Source organism: Taudactylus pleione, unplaced genomic scaffold, assembly GCF_031769625.1.
Source record: "Taudactylus pleione unplaced genomic scaffold, aTauple2 ptg000079l, whole genome shotgun sequence".
Lineage (NCBI taxonomy): Eukaryota > Metazoa > Chordata > Amphibia > Anura > Myobatrachidae > Taudactylus > Taudactylus pleione.
In genome coordinates this window covers 6,007,888-6,029,486 of record NW_028284481.1, presented here as the reverse complement: position 1 = coordinate 6,029,486, position 21,599 = coordinate 6,007,888, and the positions used below count along the sequence as shown (strand labels likewise).

Below are 21,599 nucleotides of genomic sequence, written 5' to 3'. Positions count from 1 at the left end.
GCACGCAAAAATAGGCTAATGTTTGCAATCGCAATGCCATTGCAGCCTAACATAAGGACGCCCACATCCCCATACTCACATCCGTAATGGTAACATCGAGTACCATCGAGGTCTGATCCTACTTAGAAATTACTAACCTCACCGCACACAGTGGGAGCTCAAGCTGCGCATACTATCGCAGTGGCTAATTCATGCACGCCCCTGTAACGGCATTAAAACGCACTGACACGCCTGCGTTTCGCCGACCCCCCCCCGTCAACACCCCCAAATGGTCACTTCCTTTCAATCTCACACAGCGATGGGTCTGCGTAGTCATTGCATATGCATGCGCAGAATGCATCAATTGGCCGACTACGTAATCGCAGTTGCGTTCAGTAATGAATCAGGCCCAAAGTCCGCACTTTAAGGTGACTATGAATTATTGCACCTCATCATTTCTGGCGTGTAAAAGCATACTGGCTTTTTTCTATGAAAAATTAGCATTTCTACTGTGGAATTAAAAAAAAAAAAATCTCCATTAAACCGGTCACGTTATCTAAAATAACTGATTTTTCATCAAAATGTGACATTTAGAAATGTTGTGAACAATTAGATAGAATTCAGCATTGACATTTGTAGATGATTAGCAAAATGCAGAACTTTAATTAAATTTATTTTTCTCACTACACTTTTTTTTTTTTGTACATTGAAGTGTAGTAACTGTTTTATGCTGCAGGTGTCACTGTTGGAATTAGTTAATAGGAAACATTTGGGTGAGAGTTAGCTCTCTTCATAGGAAGCAATGTAGCCTACTGTATGTATATGTTTTAGTACAAGGCTGATACAGTTGCAGGCAAGTCATGTGCTAAAACTATTTTCTGTATTTAATGTGATCATTTTCTGTCTATCAAGAGATTATGGCCCTCATTCAGAGCCACTCGCTATTTGCGGTCGTTCGTTCTAAAACAAGGGGTGGCTATTCAAATGAACCGTTCGCTGTTTGCGGTCTGTTCACGCCTCTATGTCTGAACGAGCGAGCAAAACTTGCGTTCGTTTTTTTGAAAAATACGCCCCCTGGCCGCTCGCATCCTACGTCATGTCCGCTATTTATTAGATTAATCGAGTACATCGAACAGGATATGAACTGCTCGCTATTCTTGTGGTTGGTTTTTTCAACCGCTATTTTGCGAGCAGTTCTGAGTTAAAAAAAAACAAATGACGTGGTCATTGACGCTGCTATGTTAATTATGCACACCCATAAAACGCCCGTTTTGACCTTTAAGCACGCCTGCGTTCTGATCTCCACTCCCCGTTTTCAAGCACCTTCCCCTGTTACCACCCACATACGCCTTATTCTGTCACTCAAAATAGCAGGCACTCGCTATATTGCGTACAAACGATTTTTGGCCGCACTGACTGGTTCGCGCATGCATACTAAAAACCGTACGCATGCGCAGATGTGCGAACATCGCTCGGAACGAGCGTACTGCCGCTAGTGAGTGGCTCTGAATCAGGGCCCATGTTACCATTGTATTAGACTTACAGAATAAACAGTGCAATGTTACATTATGGGAGATGTATCAAGCCTATAGGAGAGATAGATAGATAGATAGATAGATAGATAGATAGATAGATAGATAGATAGATAGATAGATAGATAGATAGATAGATAGATAGAGAAATTGGAGTAGTCACCCCAAGCAACCAATCAGCTTCTGTCATTTCAAAGTCTGCGCTAGATAAACGACAGTTAGAAGCTGATTGGTTGTTTTGGGTGACTTCTCCACCTTCTCTCTCTCCAAGACTTGATACATATCCCCCATTGTATTGTTAAACTTTGTTTGGATTGGTCATTGCTTTCTCTTGCTCTACGTTGAACTCTATATTTACAGCGTTGATTGTTCTTAACTGTAAGGCACTCTTCTTAGTATAAGCCTGTCCCGTTACAAATGTTAATTATTGTCACATTTAGTTATTGGATATTTATGTTGTAAAAACGTGATTCCCCCCCTCATCGATCCATCTAATTACTGTCATCCTTATTCATTTCCCAGCATCAGGTCTCTCATGAGAAGCTCCCAAGCTCATTTTTCACCCCGGAGAAACTCTCCAGCCTGTTGGCTCACAAGAAGCGCGATATTACTGTTAACTTTAAGCTGTCGCCGGGGAGATTTGTGGTAATTCCGTACACGACGGCGAGGGAGCAGGAGTCCTCATTTCACTTGCAGGTTTTCCTGAAGAGTAAAGGCTGCACAGCGTACGTGCCTTAATTATTTGTTTTTTATTGTTCATCCTTAACGAGCACAAAGTACTAAAAGGGGATATACAGTATAGCCCCCCCAACATGTATTGTTCAATGGGACATATACATAATCGCTCCTCATTTTATCAAAAGAATGGTAGGGACAATCTGGTTACTGATTAGCTCGCTCATCTACAAACTGGGTAAATGAAGGGTTAAATTACCGCTGTTCCAGGCCAGTCTGAGAGGATGTGTGCCCCCCTGTGATACCTACCTCCTATGCCAGCACAGGGTACTCCTCTGTTGTTCCGTCCCCTCTCTGTCGCGGCAGTGAGACCTGTCTGTGGCACGTATCCCCGCTGAGAATGCGAATATCCCTCTCAGAATGTGCCATTCGCCATTATTCTATAGTTATATATATATTAATATATATATATATATATATTTAAGCTGTCACAATTGCAAAAACATGATTTATTTAATTCATAGGCAAACGCAGGGGGGGTTTCCGTCTGCCTGGAAACCCCCCTCCCCAGCCGACACCATGACAATAGAAATAATAATATAATAGAATGTTACTAGTGCTGCATGTTCTTCTCAGTATCACAAATTAAATGATTAGCCCCATCTGTGGATCTTTTAAAATGTGTAATACACCTGTTCACCAACTAGGAGATGTGGAAAACATGCACTATTAGGGGTGCACTGCTATAGACCATCAATAGGGTTAATTTTTAATACTGTATAATAATACACTATCCAGTACATAAGGAGACCTGATATGTACATATATGTCCAGTGCAGTGGTAAGTTCTTCTACTGCTCCCTCAGACTCCCAGGGGTAAATTTACTAAAGTGAGAGTTTTTAGAAGTGAGTTTTAAAAGTGATGTTGCCCATAGCAACCAATCAGATTCTAGCCATTATCTTCTAGAAGGTGCTAGTTAATTGTTAAGTAGAATCTGATTGGTTGCTATGGGCAACATCACTTTTAAAACTCACTTCTAAAAACTCTCACTTAAGTAAATTTACCCCCCGGACTTGCTCCAATGCTCTGGAATAAAAACACTCAGCTCAGGCAGGGTGGCCCTATTGCCCATCTAATGGCTTATTGTGATCACTGGTCCTGTATGTGCTGGAATTATGCAACACAATATACTTTGTATGTAACATATTAAAGCTGGATAAGTGCTAATTATGCCCTCTTCATGGACTGGCCACACTCACTCTAAAATCAAGCATTTGGAAACCCCCCTCTGTAAATCCTGCGTTTGCCACTGTAATTAATAAAGCTTTTTATCATTCATTTCCTGGTGGTACATGCACTGGCTCGATTCTTGTTACATCAGCTTTCTTGTGCTTTACATGGGGAAACTATCCCCCATCGAACCATACCTTCAAACATTAGTTTTCACTCAAGGTAGGGTTTTTTTAAGATGTTGACGTTGTCAAAATGTGGAAAGAAAACATGTCGACATCCTCAGAATGTCGACGCGTGACATGTCGACATTCTCAGAATGTTGACATTAGGGTTAGGCACTAGGGGGAGGGTTAATGACTCCACCGGAAGTGACAGTGACATGACCATCAGGACCTGGAAGACGTAGCTGCAGACGTTGAGAGCTGGAACATACGCAAATTGGGGATGGGGGGGTGTTCTGGTTGCCTGGAAACCCCCCTCCCCAGCCCACACCATGACCACAATAGAAATAGTAATATAATAGAATGTTACTAGTGCTACATGTTCTTCTCAGTATCACAATTTAAATAATTAGCACCCCCTGTGGATCTTTTAACATGTGTCAGCCAGTAATAAATATACCCGTGCACCAACTAGGAGATCAGGAATACATGCACTGTTAGGGGTGCACTGCTATAGACCATCAATAGGGTTAATTATTAATCATACTTGCCAACTCTCCCTGATTGTCAGGGAGACTCCCTGAAATAGCAGTAATCTCCCTGTCTCCCTGAAGAGTCTAGAAATCTCGCTGATCGCACCTTACCCCCATTATAAAATAATATGTATAAAAGAAAAATTAACATCAACAAAGTAGATCTTTGTAACTGCTTTGGGGCTCAGTTATATTTGGATGTAAGTCAGTTATATGACACGCCTCTCAGATGTAGCAGTACATGCCCACTTTACCGCCGCGCTCATAGGTGTTGCTTTCACATTCTCTCTGATATGAATTTTCAAAAGCAGGCAAGTATGTTATTAATACTGTATAATATGGTTTCCCTATGCATTATCTAGTGCATAAGGAGACCAGTATGTAAACATATGACAAGGGCAGTGCTAGGTTCTTCTGCTGCTCCCCCAGACTCCCGGTCTTGCTCCAATGCCCTGGAATGGAGACCACCTCTCAAATAAAACATTTAGCTCAGGCTGGTTGTCCCTACTGCCGCATTGAATTGCTTACTATGATCGCTGGTCTTGTATATGCTGGAATTATGACACACAGGGTCTAATTCAGACCCGCTCGCGAGCGCAATGTGCTCGCAAGCGGGTCGATGGTGGCCCAGTGCGCATGCGCACGACGGAGCCGGCTCCATCGTGCGCATGCGCGAGACCCGGATAGCGACGGGCAAACAGTCGCTCCGGGTCTCGTACCAAAGGGGGCGTGCTGTCGATGTTGAGTGACAGCACGCCCCCTTAGGTGGGCGGGCGGAGGGCATGGCTGCCCAGGCGGAGGCGTTCCCATGTGAACACCTACTGTCTGGGGCCGGCCCCACTGACATTACAAGTGATGGTAGAGCCAAAAGCACTCTAGGGCTTGCGGCAACAAGACCCTACCACAAGGGTCTCGTCGCAAGCCCGATGGTCCCGATGGTCTTGACCATCGCGACCATCTTCCTGGCCGCTCGCTATAGCTGTGAGTGGTCACCGACAGCTATGCGAGCGGCCAGGAGGCCGCTCTGAAAAACAAGATTACTGTGATCGCTGGTCCTGTATATGCTGTAATTATCACACACAATACACTATGTATGACACATATAATGGGTTACTGTGATCGCTGGTCCTGTATATGCTGTAATTATCACACACAATACACTATGTATGACACATATAATGGGTTACTATGATCACTGGTCCTGTATATGCTGGAATTATGACACACAATACACTATGTATGACACATATAATGGGTTACTGTGATCACTGGTCCTGTATATGCTGGATTATGACACACAATACACTATGTATGACACATATAATGGGTTACTGTGATCACTGGTCCTGTATATGCTGGAATTATGACACAATACACTATGTATGACACATATAATGGGTTACTGTGATCGCTGGTCCTGTATATGCTGGAATTATGACACACAATACACTATGTATGACACATATAATGGGTTACTGTGATCACTGGTCCTGTATATGCTGGATTATGACACACAATACACTATGTATGACACATATAATGGGTTACTGTGATCACTGGTCCTGTATATGCTGGAATTATGACACAATACACTATGTATGACACATATAATGGGTTACTGTGATCGCTGGTCCTGTATATGCTGGAATTATGACACACAATACACTAATGGGTTACTGTGATCGCTGGTCCTGTATATGCTGGAATTATGACACACAATACACTATGTATGACACATATAATGGGTTACTGTGATCACTGGTCCTGTATATGCTGGAATTATGGCACACAATACACTATGTATGACACATATAATGGGTTACTGTGATCGCTGGTCCTGTATATGCTGGAATTATGACACACAATACACTATGTATGACACATATAATGGGTTACTGTGATCACTGGTCCTGTATATGCTGGATTATGACACACAATACACTATGTGTGACACATATAATGGGTTACTGTGATCGCTAGTCCTGTATATGCTGGAATTATGACACACAATACACTATGTATGACACATATAATTGGTTACTGTGATCACTGGTCCTGTATATACTAGAATTATGACACACAATACACTATGTATGACACATATAATGGGTTACTATGATCACTGGTCTTGTTTATGCTGGAATTATGACAAACAATACACTATATATGACACATATAATGGGTTACTGTGATCGCTAGTCCTGTATATGCTGGAATTATGACACACAATACACTATGTATGACACATATAATGGGTTACTGTGATCGCTGGTCCTGTATATGCTGGAATTATGACACACAATACACTATGTATGACACATATAATGGGTTACTGTGATCGCTAGTCCTGTATATGCTGGAATTATGACACACAATACACTATGTATGACACATATAATGGGTTACTGTGATCGCTGGTCCTGTATATGCTGGAATTATGACACACAATACACTATGTATGACACATATAATGGGTTACTGTGATCACTGGTCCTGTATATGCTGGGATTATGGCACACAATACACTATGTATGACACATATAATGGGTTACTGTGATCGCTGGTCCTGTATATGCTGGATTATGACACACAATACACTATGTATGACACATATAATGGGTTACTGTGATCGCTGGTCCTGTACATGCTGGAATTATGACACACAATACACTATGTATGACACATATAATGGGTTACTATGATCACTGATCCTGTATATGCTGGATTATGACACACAATACACTATGTATGACACATATAATGGGTTACTATGATCACTGGTCCTGTTTATGCTGGAATTATGACACAATACACTATGTATGACACATATAATGGGTTACTGTGATCGCTGGTCCTGTTTATGCTGGAATTATGACACACAATACACTATGTATGACACATATAATGGGTTACTTACTGTGATCGCTGGTCCTGTATATGCTGGAATTATGACACACAATACACTATGTATGACACATATAATGGGTTACTGTGATCGCTGGTCCTGTATATGCTGGAATTATGACACACAATACACTATGTATGACACATATAATGGGTTACTATTATCAGTGGTCCTGTATATGCTGGATTATGACACACAATACACTATGTATGACACACATAATGGGTTACTGTGATCACTGGTCCTGTATATGCTGGAATTATGACACACAATACACTATGTATGACACATCTAATACCATCACTGGTCCTGTATATGCTGGAATTATGACACACAATACACTATGTATGACACATATAATGGGTTACTTTGATCACTGGTCCTGTATATGCTGGATTATGACACACAATACACTATGTATGACACATATAATGGGTTACTGTGATCACTGGTCCTGTATATGCTGGAATTATGACACACAATACACTATGTATGACACATATAATGGGTTACTGTGATCGCTGGTCCTGTATATGCTGGAATTATGACACACAATACACTATGTATGACACATATAATGGGTTACTGTGATCACTGGTCCTGTATATGCTGGATTATGACACACAATACACTATGTATGACACATATAATGGGTTACTGTGATCACTGGTCCTGTATATGCTGGAATTATGACACACAATACACTATGTATGACACATATAATGGGTTACTGTGATCGCTGGTCCTGTATATGCTGGAATTATGACACACAATACACTAATGGGTTACTGTGATCGCTGGTCCTGTATATGCTGGAATTATGACACACAATACACTATGTATGACACATATAATGGGTTACTGTGATCACTGGTCCTGTATATGCTGGAATTATGGCACACAATACACTATGTATGACACATATAATGGGTTACTGTGATCGCTGGTCCTGTATATGCTGGAATTATGACACACAATACACTATGTATGACACATATAATGGGTTACTGTGATCACTGGTCCTGTATATGCTGGATTATGACACACAATACACTATGTGTGACACATATAATGGGTTACTGTGATCGCTAGTCCTGTATATGCTGGAATTATGACACACAATACACTATGTATGACACATATAATGGGTTACTGTGATCACTGGTCCTGTATATACTAGAATTATGACACACAATACACTATGTATGACACATATAATGGGTTACTATGATCACTGGTCTTGTTTATGCTGGAATTATGACAAACAATACACTATATATGACACATATAATGGGTTACTGTGATCGCTAGTCCTGTATATGCTGGAATTATGACACACAATACACTATGTATGACACATATAATGGGTTACTGTGATCGCTGGTCCTGTATATGCTGGAATTATGACACACAATACACTATGTATGACACATATAATGGGTTACTGTGATCGCTAGTCCTGTATATGCTGGAATTATGACACACAATACACTATGTATGACACATATAATGGGTTACTGTGATCGCTGGTCCTGTATATGCTGGAATTATGACACACAATACACTATGTATGACACATATAATGGGTTACTGTGATCACTGGTCCTGTATATGCTGGGATTATGGCACACAATACACTATGTATGACACATATAATGGGTTACTGTGATCGCTGGTCCTGTATATGCTGGATTATGACACACAATACACTATGTATGACACATATAATGGGTTACTGTGATCGCTGGTCCTGTACATGCTGGAATTATGACACACAATACACTATGTATGACACATATAATGGGTTACTATGATCACTGATCCTGTATATGCTGGATTATGACACACAATACACTATGTATGACACATATAATGGGTTACTATGATCACTGGTCCTGTTTATGCTGGAATTATGACACAATACACTATGTATGACACATATAATGGGTTACTGTGATCGCTGGTCCTGTTTATGCTGGAATTATGACACACAATACACTATGTATGACACATATAATGGGTTACTTACTGTGATCGCTGGTCCTGTATATGCTGGAATTATGACACACAATACACTATGTATGACACATATAATGGGTTACTGTGATCGCTGGTCCTGTATATGCTGGAATTATGACACACAATACACTATGTATGACACATATAATGGGTTACTATTATCAGTGGTCCTGTATATGCTGGATTATGACACACAATACACTATGTATGACACACATAATGGGTTACTGTGATCACTGGTCCTGTATATGCTGGAATTATGACACACAATACACTATGTATGACACATCTAATACCATCACTGGTCCTGTATATGCTGGAATTATGACACACAATACACTATGTATGACACATATAATGGGTTACTGTGATCACTGGTCCTGTATATGCTGGATTATGACACACAATACACTATGTATGACACATATAATGGGTTACTGTGATCACTGGTCCTGTATATGCTGGAATTATGACACACAATACACTATGTATGACACATATAATGGGTTACTGTGATCGCTGGTCCTGTATATGCTGGAATTATGACACACAATACACTATGTATGACACATATAATGGGTTACTGTGATCACTGGTCCTGTATATGCTGGATTATGACACACAATACACTATGTATGACACATATAATGGGTTACTGTGATCACTGGTCCTGTATATGCTGGAATTATGACACACAATACACTATGTATGACACATATAATGGGTTACTGTGATCGCTGGTCCTGTATATGCTGGAATTATGACACACAATACACTAATGGGTTACTGTGATCGCTGGTCCTGTATATGCTGGAATTATGACACACAATACACTATGTATGACACATATAATGGGTTACTGTGATCACTGGTCCTGTATATGCTGGAATTATGGCACACAATACACTATGTATGACACATATAATGGGTTACTGTGATCGCTGGTCCTGTATATGCTGGAATTATGACACACAATACACTATGTATGACACATATAATGGGTTACTGTGATCACTGGTCCTGTATATGCTGGATTATGACACACAATACACTATGTGTGACACATATAATGGGTTACTGTGATCGCTAGTCCTGTATATGCTGGAATTATGACACACAATACACTATGTATGACACATATAATGGGTTACTGTGATCACTGGTCCTGTATATACTAGAATTATGACACACAATACACTATGTATGACACATATAATGGGTTACTATGATCACTGGTCTTGTTTATGCTGGAATTATGACAAACAATACACTATATATGACACATATAATGGGTTACTGTGATCGCTAGTCCTGTATATGCTGGAATTATGACACACAATACACTATGTATGACACATATAATGGGTTACTGTGATCGCTGGTCCTGTATATGCTGAAATTATGACACACAATACACTATGTATGACACATATAATGGGTTACTGTGATCGCTAGTCCTGTATATGCTGGAATTATGACACACAATACACTATGTATGACACATATAATGGGTTACTGTGATCGCTGGTCCTGTATATGCTGGAATTATGACACACAATACACTATGTATGACACATATAATGGGTTACTGTGATCACTGGTCCTGTATATGCTGGGATTATGGCACACAATACACTATGTATGACACATATAATGGGTTACTGTGATCGCTGGTCCTGTATATGCTGGATTATGACACACAATACACTATGTATGACACATATAATGGGTTACTGTGATCGCTGGTCCTGTACATGCTGGAATTATGACACACAATACACTATGTATGACACATATAATGGGTTACTATGATCACTGATCCTGTATATGCTGGATTATGACACACAATACACTATGTATGACACATATAATGGGTTACTATGATCACTGGTCCTGTTTATGCTGGAATTATGACACAATACACTATGTATGACACATATAATGGGTTACTGTGATCGCTGGTCCTGTTTATGCTGGAATTATGACACACAATACACTATGTATGACACATATAATGGGTTACTTACTGTGATCGCTGGTCCTGTATATGCTGGAATTATGACACACAATACACTATGTATGACACATATAATGGGTTACTGTGATCGCTGGTCCTGTATATGCTGGAATTATGACACACAATACACTATGTATGACACATATAATGGGTTACTATTATCAGTGGTCCTGTATATGCTGGATTATGACACACAATACACTATGTATGACACACATAATGGGTTACTGTGGTCACTGGTCCTGTATATGCTGGAATTATGACACACAATACACTATGTATGACACATATAATGGGTTACTATGATCACTGGTCCTGTATATGCTGGAATTATGACATACAATACACTATGTATGACACATATAATGGGTTACTGTGATTGCTGGTCCTGTATATGCTGGAATTATGACACACAATACACTATCTATGACACATATAATGGATTACTGTGATCGCTGGTCTTGTATATGCTGGATTATGACACACAATACACTATGTATGACACATATAATGGGTTACTGTGATCTCTGGTCCTGTATATTCTGGAATTATGACACACAATGCACTATGTATGACACATCTAATGCCATCACTGGTCCTGTATAAGATGGAATTGTGACACACAATACACTATGTATGACACATATAATGGGTTACTGTGATCACTGGTCCTGTATATGCTGGATTATGACACACAATACACTATGTATGACACATATAATGGGTTACTGTGATCACTGGTCCTGTATATGCTGGAATTATGACACACAATACACTATGTTTGACACATATAATGGGTTACTGTGATTGCTGGTCCTGTATATGCTGGAATTATGACACACAATACACTATGTATGACACATATAATGGGTTACTGTGATCACTGGTCCTGTATATGCTGGATTATGACACACAATACACTATGTATGACACATATAATGGGTTACTGTGATCACTGGTCCTGTATATGCTGGAATTATGACACACAATACACTATGTATGACACATATAATGGGTTACTGTGATCACTTGTCCTATATATGCTGGAATTATGACACACAATACACTATGTATGACACATATAATTGGTTACTGTGATCGCTGGTCCTGTATATGCTGGAATTATGACACACAATACACTAATGGGTTACTGTGATCGCTGGTCCTGTATATGCTGGAATTATGACACACAATACACTATGTATGACACATATAATGGGTTACTGTGATCGCTGGTCCTGTATATGCTGGATTATGACACACAATACACTATGTGTGACACATATAATGGGTTACTGTGATCGCTGGTCCTGTATATGCTGGAATTATGATGCACAATACACTATGTATGACACATATAATGGGTTACTGTGATCGCTGGTCCTGTATATGCTGGAATTATGACAGACAATACACTATGTATGACACATATAATGGGTTACTGTGATCGCTGGTCCTTTATATGCTGGAATTATGACCCACAATACACTATGTATGACACATATAATAGGTTACTGTGATCACTGGTCCTGTATATGCTGGATTATGACACACAATACACTATGTATGACACATATAATGGATTACTATGATCACTGGTCTTGTTTATGCTGGAATTATGACACACAATACACTATGTATGACACATATAATGGGTTACTGTGATCGCTGGTCCTGTATATGCTGGAATTATGACACACAATACACTATGTATGACACATATAATGGGTTACTGTGATCACTGGTCCTGTATATGCTGGATTATGACACACAATACACTATGTGTGACACATATAATGGGTTACTGTGATCACTGGTCTTGTTTATGCTGGAATTATGACACACAATACACTATATATGACACATATAATGGGTTACTGTGATCGCTAGTCCTGTATATGCTGGAATTATGACACACAATACACTATGTATGACACATATAATGGGTTACTGTGATCACTGGTCCTGTATATGCTGGAATTATGACACACAATACACTATGTATGACACATATAATGGGTTACTGTGATCGCTGGTCCTGTATATGCTGGAATTATGACACACAATACACTATGTATGACACATATAATGGGTTACTGTGATCGCTAGTCCTGTATATGCTGGAATTATGACACACAATACACTATGTATGACACATATAATGGGTTACTGTGATCGCTGGTCCTGTATATGCTGGAATTATGACACACAATACACTATGTATGACACATATAATGGGTTACTGTGATCACTGGTCCTGTATATGTTGGGATTATGGCACACAATACACTATGTATGACACATATAATGGGTTACTGTGATCGCTGGTCCTGTATATGCTGGATTATGACACACAATACACTATGTATGACACATATAATGGGTTACTGTGATCGCTGGTCCTGTACATGCTGGAATTATGACACACAATACACTATGTATGACACATATAATGGGTTACTATGATCACTGATCCTGTTTATGCTGGAATTATGACACACAATACACTATGTATGACACATATAATGGGTTACTGTGATCGCTGGTCCTGTTTATGCTGGAATTATGACACAAAATACACTATGTATGACACATATAATGGGTTACTGTGATCGCTGGTCCTGTATATGCTGGAATTATGACACACAATACACTATGTATGACACATATAATGGGTTACTATGATCACTGGTCCTGTATATGCTGGAATTATGACACACAATACACTATGTATGACACATATAATGGGTTACTGTGATCGCTGGTCCTGTATATGCTGGATTATGACACACAATACACTATCTATGACACATATAATGGATTACTGTGATCGCTGGTCTTGTATATGCTGGATTATGACACACAATACACTATGTATGACACATATAATGGGTTACTGTGATCGCTGGTCCTGTATATTCTGGAATTATGACACACAATACACTATGTATGACACATCTAATGCCTTCACTGGTCCGGTATATGCTGGAATTGTGACACACAATACACTATGTATGACACATATAATGGGTTACTGTGATCACTGGTCCTGTATATGCTGGATTATGACACACAATACACTATGTATGACACATATAATGGGTTACTGTGATCACTGGTCCTGTATATGCTGGAATTATGACACACAATACACTATGTTTGACACATATAATGGGTTACTGTGATTGCTGGTCCTGTATATGCTGGAATTATGACACACAATACACTATGTATGACACATATAATGGGTTACTGTGATCACTGGTCCTGTATATGCTGGATTATGACACAATACACTATGTATGACACATATAATGGGTTACTGTGATCACTGGTCCTGTATATGCTGGAATTATGACACACAATACACTATGTATGACACATATAGTGGGTTACTGTGATCACTTGTCCTATATATGCTGGAATTATGACACACAATACACTATGTATGACACATATAATGGGTTACTGTGATCGCTGGTCCTGTATATGCTGGAATTATGACACACAATACACTAATGGGTTACTGTGATCGCTGGTCCTGTATATGCTGGAATTATGACAAACAATACACTATGTATGACACATATAATGGGTTACTGTGATCACTGGTCCTGTATATGCTGGATTATGACACACAATACACTATGTATGACACATATAATGGGTTACTGTGATCACTGGTCCTGTATATGCTGGAATTATGACACACAATACTCTATGTTTGACACATATAATGGGTTACTGTGATTGCTGGTCCTGTATATGCTTGAATTATGACACACAATACACTATGTATGACACATATAATGGGTTACTGTGATCACTGGTCCTGTATATGCTGGATTATGACACACAATACACTATGTATGACACATATAATGGGTTACTGTGATCACTGGTCCTGTATATGCTGGAATTATGACACACAATACACTATGTATGACACATATAATGGGTTACTGTGATCACTTGTCCTATATATGCTGGAATTATGACACACAATACATTATGTATGACACATTTAATGGGTTACTGTGGTCGCAGGTCCTGTATATGCTGGAATTATGACACACAATACATTAATGGGTTACTGTGATCGCTGGTCCTGTATATGCTGGAATTATGACACACAATACACTATGTATGACACATATAATGGGTTACTGTGATCACTGGTCCGGTATATGCTGGAATTATGACACACAATACACTATGTATGACACATATAATGGGTTACTGTGATCACTGGTCCTGTATATGCTGGAATTATGGCACACAATACACTATGTATGACACATATAATGGGTTACTGTGATCGCTGGTCCTGTATATGCTGGAATTATGACACACAATACACTATGTATGACACATATAATGGGTTACTGTGATCGCTGGTCCTGTATATGCTGGAATTATGACACACAATACACTATGTATGACACATATAATGGGTTACTGTTATCACTGGTCCTGTATATGCTGGATTATGACACACAATACACTATGTATGACACATATAATGGATTACTATGATCACTGGTCTTGTTTATGATGGAATTATGATACACAATACACTATGTATGACACATATAATGGGTTACTGTGATCGCTGGTCCTGTATATGCTGGAATTATGACACACAATACACTATGTATGACACATATAATGGATTACTATGATCACTGGTCTTATTTATGCTGGAATTATGACACACAATACACTATGTATGACACATATAATGGGTTACTGTGATCGCTGGTCCTGTATATGCTGGATTATGACACACAATACACTATGTGTGACACATATAATGGGTTACTGTGATCGCTGGTCCTGTATATGCTGGAATTATGATGCACAATACACTTTGTATGACACATATAATGGGTTACTGTGATCACTGGTCTTGTATATGCTGGAATTATGACACACAATACACTATGTATGACACATATAATGGGTTACTGTGAGTGCTGGTCCTGTATATGCTGGAATTATGACACAATACACTATGTATGACACATATAATGGGTTACTGTGATCACTGGTCCCGTATATGCTGGAATTATGACACACAATACACTATGTATTACACATATAATTGGTTACTGTGATCACTGGTCCTGTATATACTGTAATTATGACACACAATACACTATGTATGACACATATAATGGATTACTATGATTACTGGTCTTGTTTATGCCGGAATTATGACACACAATACACTATGTATGACACATATAATGGATTACTATGATTACTGGTCTTGTTTATGCTGGAATTATGACACACAATACACTATGTATGACACATATAATGGGTTACTGTGATCGCTGGTCCTGTATATGCTGGATTATGACACACAATACACTATGTATGACACATATAATGGGTTACTGTGATCGCTGGTCCAGTATATGCTGGAATTATGACGCACAATACACTATGTATTACACATATAATGGGTTACTGTGATCACTGGTCCTGTATATACTGGAATTATGACACACAATACACTATGTATGACATATATAATGGATTACTATGATCACTGGTCTTGTTTATGCTGGAATTATGACACACAATACACTATGTATGACACATATAATGGGTTACTGTGATCGCTAGTCCTGTATATGCTGGAATTATGACACACAATACACTATGTATGACACATATAATGGGTTACTGTGATCGCTGGTCCTGTATATGCTGGATTATGACACACAATACACTATTTATGACACATATAATGGGTTACTGTGATCGCTGGTCCTGTATATGCTGGAATTATGACACACAATACACTATGTATGACACATATAATGGGTTACTATGATCACTGATCCTATATATGCTGGATTACGACACACAATACACTATGTATGACAGATATAATGGGTTACTATGATCACTGGTCCTGTATATGCTGGAATTATGATGCACAATACACTATGTATGACACATATAATGGGTTACTGTGATCACTGGTCCTGTATATGCTGGAATTATGACACACAATACACTATGTATGACACATATAATGGGTTACTGTGAGTGCTGGTCCTGTATATGCTGGAATTATGACACAATACACTATGTATGACACATATAATGGGTTACTGTGATCACTGGTCCCGTATATGCTGGAATTATGACACACAATACACTATGTATTACACATATAATTGGTTACTGTGATCACTGGTCCTGTATATACTGTAATTATGACACACAATACACTATGTATTACACATATAATGGGTTACTGTGATCACTGGTCCTGTATATACTGGAATTATGACACACAATACACTATGTATGACACCTATAATGGATTACTATGATCACTGGTCTTGTTTATGCTGGAATTATAACACACAATACACTATGTATGACACATATAATGGGTTACTGTGATCGCTAGTCCTGTATATGCTGGAATTATGACACACAATACACTATGTATGACACATATAATGGGTTACTGTGATCGCTGGTCCTGTATATGCTGGATTATGACACACAATACACTATGTATGACACATATAATGGGTTACTGTGATCGCTGGTCCTGTATATGCTGGAATTATGACACACAATACACTATGTATGACACATATAATGGGTTACTATGATCACTGATCCTATATATGCTGGATTATGACACACAATACACTATGTATGACAGATATAATGGGTTACTATGATCACTGGTCCTGTATATGCTGGATTATGACACACAATACACTATGTATGACACACATAATGGGTTACTGTGATCACTGGTCCTGTATATGCTGGAATTATGACACACAATACACTATGTATGACACATATAATGGATTACTATGATCACTGGTCTTGTTTATGCTGGAATTATGACACACAATACACTATGTATGACACATATAATGTGTTACTGTGATCGCTAGTCCTGTATATGCTGGAATTATGACACACAATACACTATATATGACACATATAATGGGTTACTGTGATCACTGGTCCTGTAAATGCTGGAATTATGACACACAATACACTATGTATGACACATATAATGGATTACTATGATCACTGGTCTTGTTTATGCTGGAATTATGACACACAATACACTATGTATGACACATATAATGGGTTACTGTGATCGCTGGTCCTGTATATGCTGGAATTATGACACACAATACACTATGTATGACACATATAATGGGTTTCTGTGATCGCTGGTCCTGTATATGCTGGATTATGACACACAATACACTATGTATGACACATATAATGGGTTACTGTGATCGCTCGTCCTGTATATGCTGGAATTATGACACACAATACACTATGTATGACACATATAATGGGTTACTGTGATCGCTGGTCCTGTATATGCTGGATTATGACACACAATACACTATGTATGACACATATAATGGGTTACTGTGATCGCTGGTCCTGTATATGCTGGAATTATGACACACAATACACTATGTATGACACATATAATGGGTTACTGTGATCACTGGTCCTGTATATACTGGAATTATGACACACAATACACTATGTATGACACATATAATGGATTACTGTGATCGCTGGTCTTGTATATGCTGGAATTATGACACACAATACACTATGTATGACACATATAATGGATTACTGTGATCGCTGGTCTTGTATATGCTGGAATTATGACACACAATACACTATGTATGACACATATAATGGATTACTATGATCGCTGGTCCTGTATATGCTGGAATTATGACACACAATACACTATGTATGACACATATAATGGATTACTGTGATCGCTGGTCTTGTATATGCTGGAATTATGACACACAATACACTATGTATGACACATATAATGGATTACTATGATCGCTGGTCCTGTGACCATGCATTGTGTCTGCTGCAGGAGCACACCATTTCACTTGCGTGGGGGGTGTCCAGTTACTTTTGTCTGCATATTGCATGACGTATATTAAAGCTGGTTACGTGCTAATTATATCCTCTTCATGGACTGGCCACACCCGCTCTAAAATCAACCATTTGGAAACCCCCCCTCTAGAAATCCTGCGTTTGCCACTGAGGAAAGTCACCACAGGGATGGTATGTCAACATTCTATGGTGTCAACATTTCATCAGTGTCTATATGATGAATGTCAAAATGGACAATATTGACACTAAGGTCATGTCGACATTCTCATTTACATCATTATGAACATTACAACAACCTTTGAGAAAAACTACTGTACTGTAGGTGGCGCTTGTACACACGGGGATAATATTATTAAAAATGGAATGAAATGAATAAGCTTACTTACAAACATATTCAATTCATAATCCGTGAGCAGAATTATAAAAAAATAAAAGACATGCATTTAGATAATTTAAAATACATAGGGGGGAAATTCAATTCAACGCGATGTTGAATAGCCGTGGGAGGGAGCTCCCGAAGCTATTCAATACACAGCGCTGTTTGGGCGCGCTAAGGATTTCTTCTGGCACCCCCCTGGGGATGTGAGGAGAAATCTGACCAAAGTGCCGGGCGCGCAGCAGATTTTCTGCTTAGCGCGGCGCTAACAGCCGCACGCCCGGTTAGTGCACCTTAACACCCTTGTTAAGGCGCGATAACCTGCATTCTCCGACCTCACAGCGCACTGAATTGAATAGCTCACGGCGCTATTCAATTTGCGTTGAATGGAATCGGACCCATAGAGTAAAATGACCAATGTCTCCATGTTTAAATGTCACTGCTGTATAGATATCCTGGTATTCCGAATAAAATCAGTCGATAATAGATACACCTGCTGTGTACCGTACCTGTGGAGACTCTTAATAAGTCCAGTCAGTCTCAATGCGGCAAGGGGTCCAATGTAAGAGTCCGAGTACACGCAGGAAAAATGCGGCCGCACTTGTTTGCGCTATGGCAGCCGGCTGTAGACACTTGTCTGTGATATCCAGCGGTAAATAACAAGTAATTGAATGGTAATGTCTAAATCCCCTTCACGGAGAGGACCCTGACGTCATCCGTTACTGTCCAACTTCATTCCCTACCATCCAAGTGGGCATAGAGAGGGAATACAACCTTGTGACGAGCGTAGCGAGCCAATGAGCCCGAAGTGTGGTGAGCGCAGCTAGCCCGCGAGGGGACAACTTTCTTCTTTAGGTGGCCTTAATGGGAATGGAACTGCCCTTCCGCCCTCACTCACGTCACTTCCAGGTCCCTAGCATGAAGGGGAAATAAGCTCTACCGTAATTGAATGCTCCCCTGTGAATTTACAAATCATCTCCAGGACAATATCAGCTACGGTTCTGCAGCGCACCTCAATTTGCACGAATGTGCCCAGATTTCCACTAGGGCGCATGGGTTTACGGGACATGTGCCTTGATTTTAATCGGAGGAATCTAAGCTTGAGAACGCTGAAGGGACGGAGATGGGTGCAGGCATTTATTGCGTAATATGTGCTAGACTAATCTTTTGCAGAGCGGCATGTAGGCTAAGATTAGTCAGGGAATGTGGGGGTGTGTAGGTGGGATTGTGGGTTATTCTGAGTTGTGCAGGAATCTGTCTATTTTCAGATGGGTCTTTTGCTCCAGGCACAGTTTAAATGATAAAGACTATTTCCGCAAACATGTGATGCAGCTGCATATGGCGAATATATCTGCCTTTAGATCAGCGGAATTGCGGCAGACTCAGGCAACCCTGAATCGGTCGCAAGAACAAAGATTTAGTTTACTGAAAGGGGTGGGTATAAAGTGGCAGCAGGTTGACCTTCGATGTTTATTTTTGCAAAGTGGAACTATTTTGATTTTTACATCTGCGCAAAGTAGCACCAACCTGAGAGCAGTCTGTAGTTAAGCACCATAATAAAAAAATGAATGTAGGGGTGGTGCCAACAGGTGCCCAAATTTTGTGACCTAAGGAGGACTAGTGGGTTTCCCAGCATGACCAATAACCCAAAGGGAATAGAATTGAAAACAGGAGAGTATCTCTGGTGCGGAGGATTGTCTTCGAGAAGCAAAATTTAAAAATAACAAAATCGTTTTCACTATTGTACACAACAATGGTTAGAGGAACAGTTAAAAGTACAAATAATAAAAAAAAATGTATAAACACAGTATCACAAGTGTAAAAATCAGCATAAAACAAAAATGAAATTTTCACTTAAAATGACAACGCGTTTCACAGCACCTGGCCACTTCCTCAGGCAAAGTTTAACTGGTGATACTGTGATTTAAAATTATTTTTAAATCTGATTTCAAACCACCATAATGTGTGCTGGTCGGACTGTCTGGTGCAAGACCAAAGCGTTTTGTGCTGCACATCAAGGGCCTGATTCAGAGATCGACGCAATGCCGATTTTTATGCAGATTGAGCGATTGTTTGCCATTGCGCAGGCGTGTCAGCCGCACTGCGCACCCGCAGTGATTGTTGTGCGATTACGTCCGCACAGCGGATCCATTTACAAAGTGAGAGACAGGTAGTCAGTGGTTGGGGGAGGCAACGGGGATGATTAGACAAACCCAGGCGTGTCTGA

At 39.6% G+C, this 21,599-nt stretch overlaps 1 protein-coding gene across 1 annotated transcript in view; it reads left to right on the top strand.

Moving 5' to 3' along the window:
* The window catches only part of LOC148532359 (calpain-2 catalytic subunit-like), an 85,180-nt gene that overhangs the window by 35,799 nt on the left and 27,782 nt on the right, over positions 1 to 21,599 (top strand). Inside the window, exon 11 of the mRNA XM_088467958.1 lies at positions 2,034 to 2,236. Coding sequence (XP_088324084.1) covers positions 2,034 to 2,236 — 203 coding nt within the window. The remainder of the gene's footprint in view (positions 1 to 2,033; positions 2,237 to 21,599) is intronic.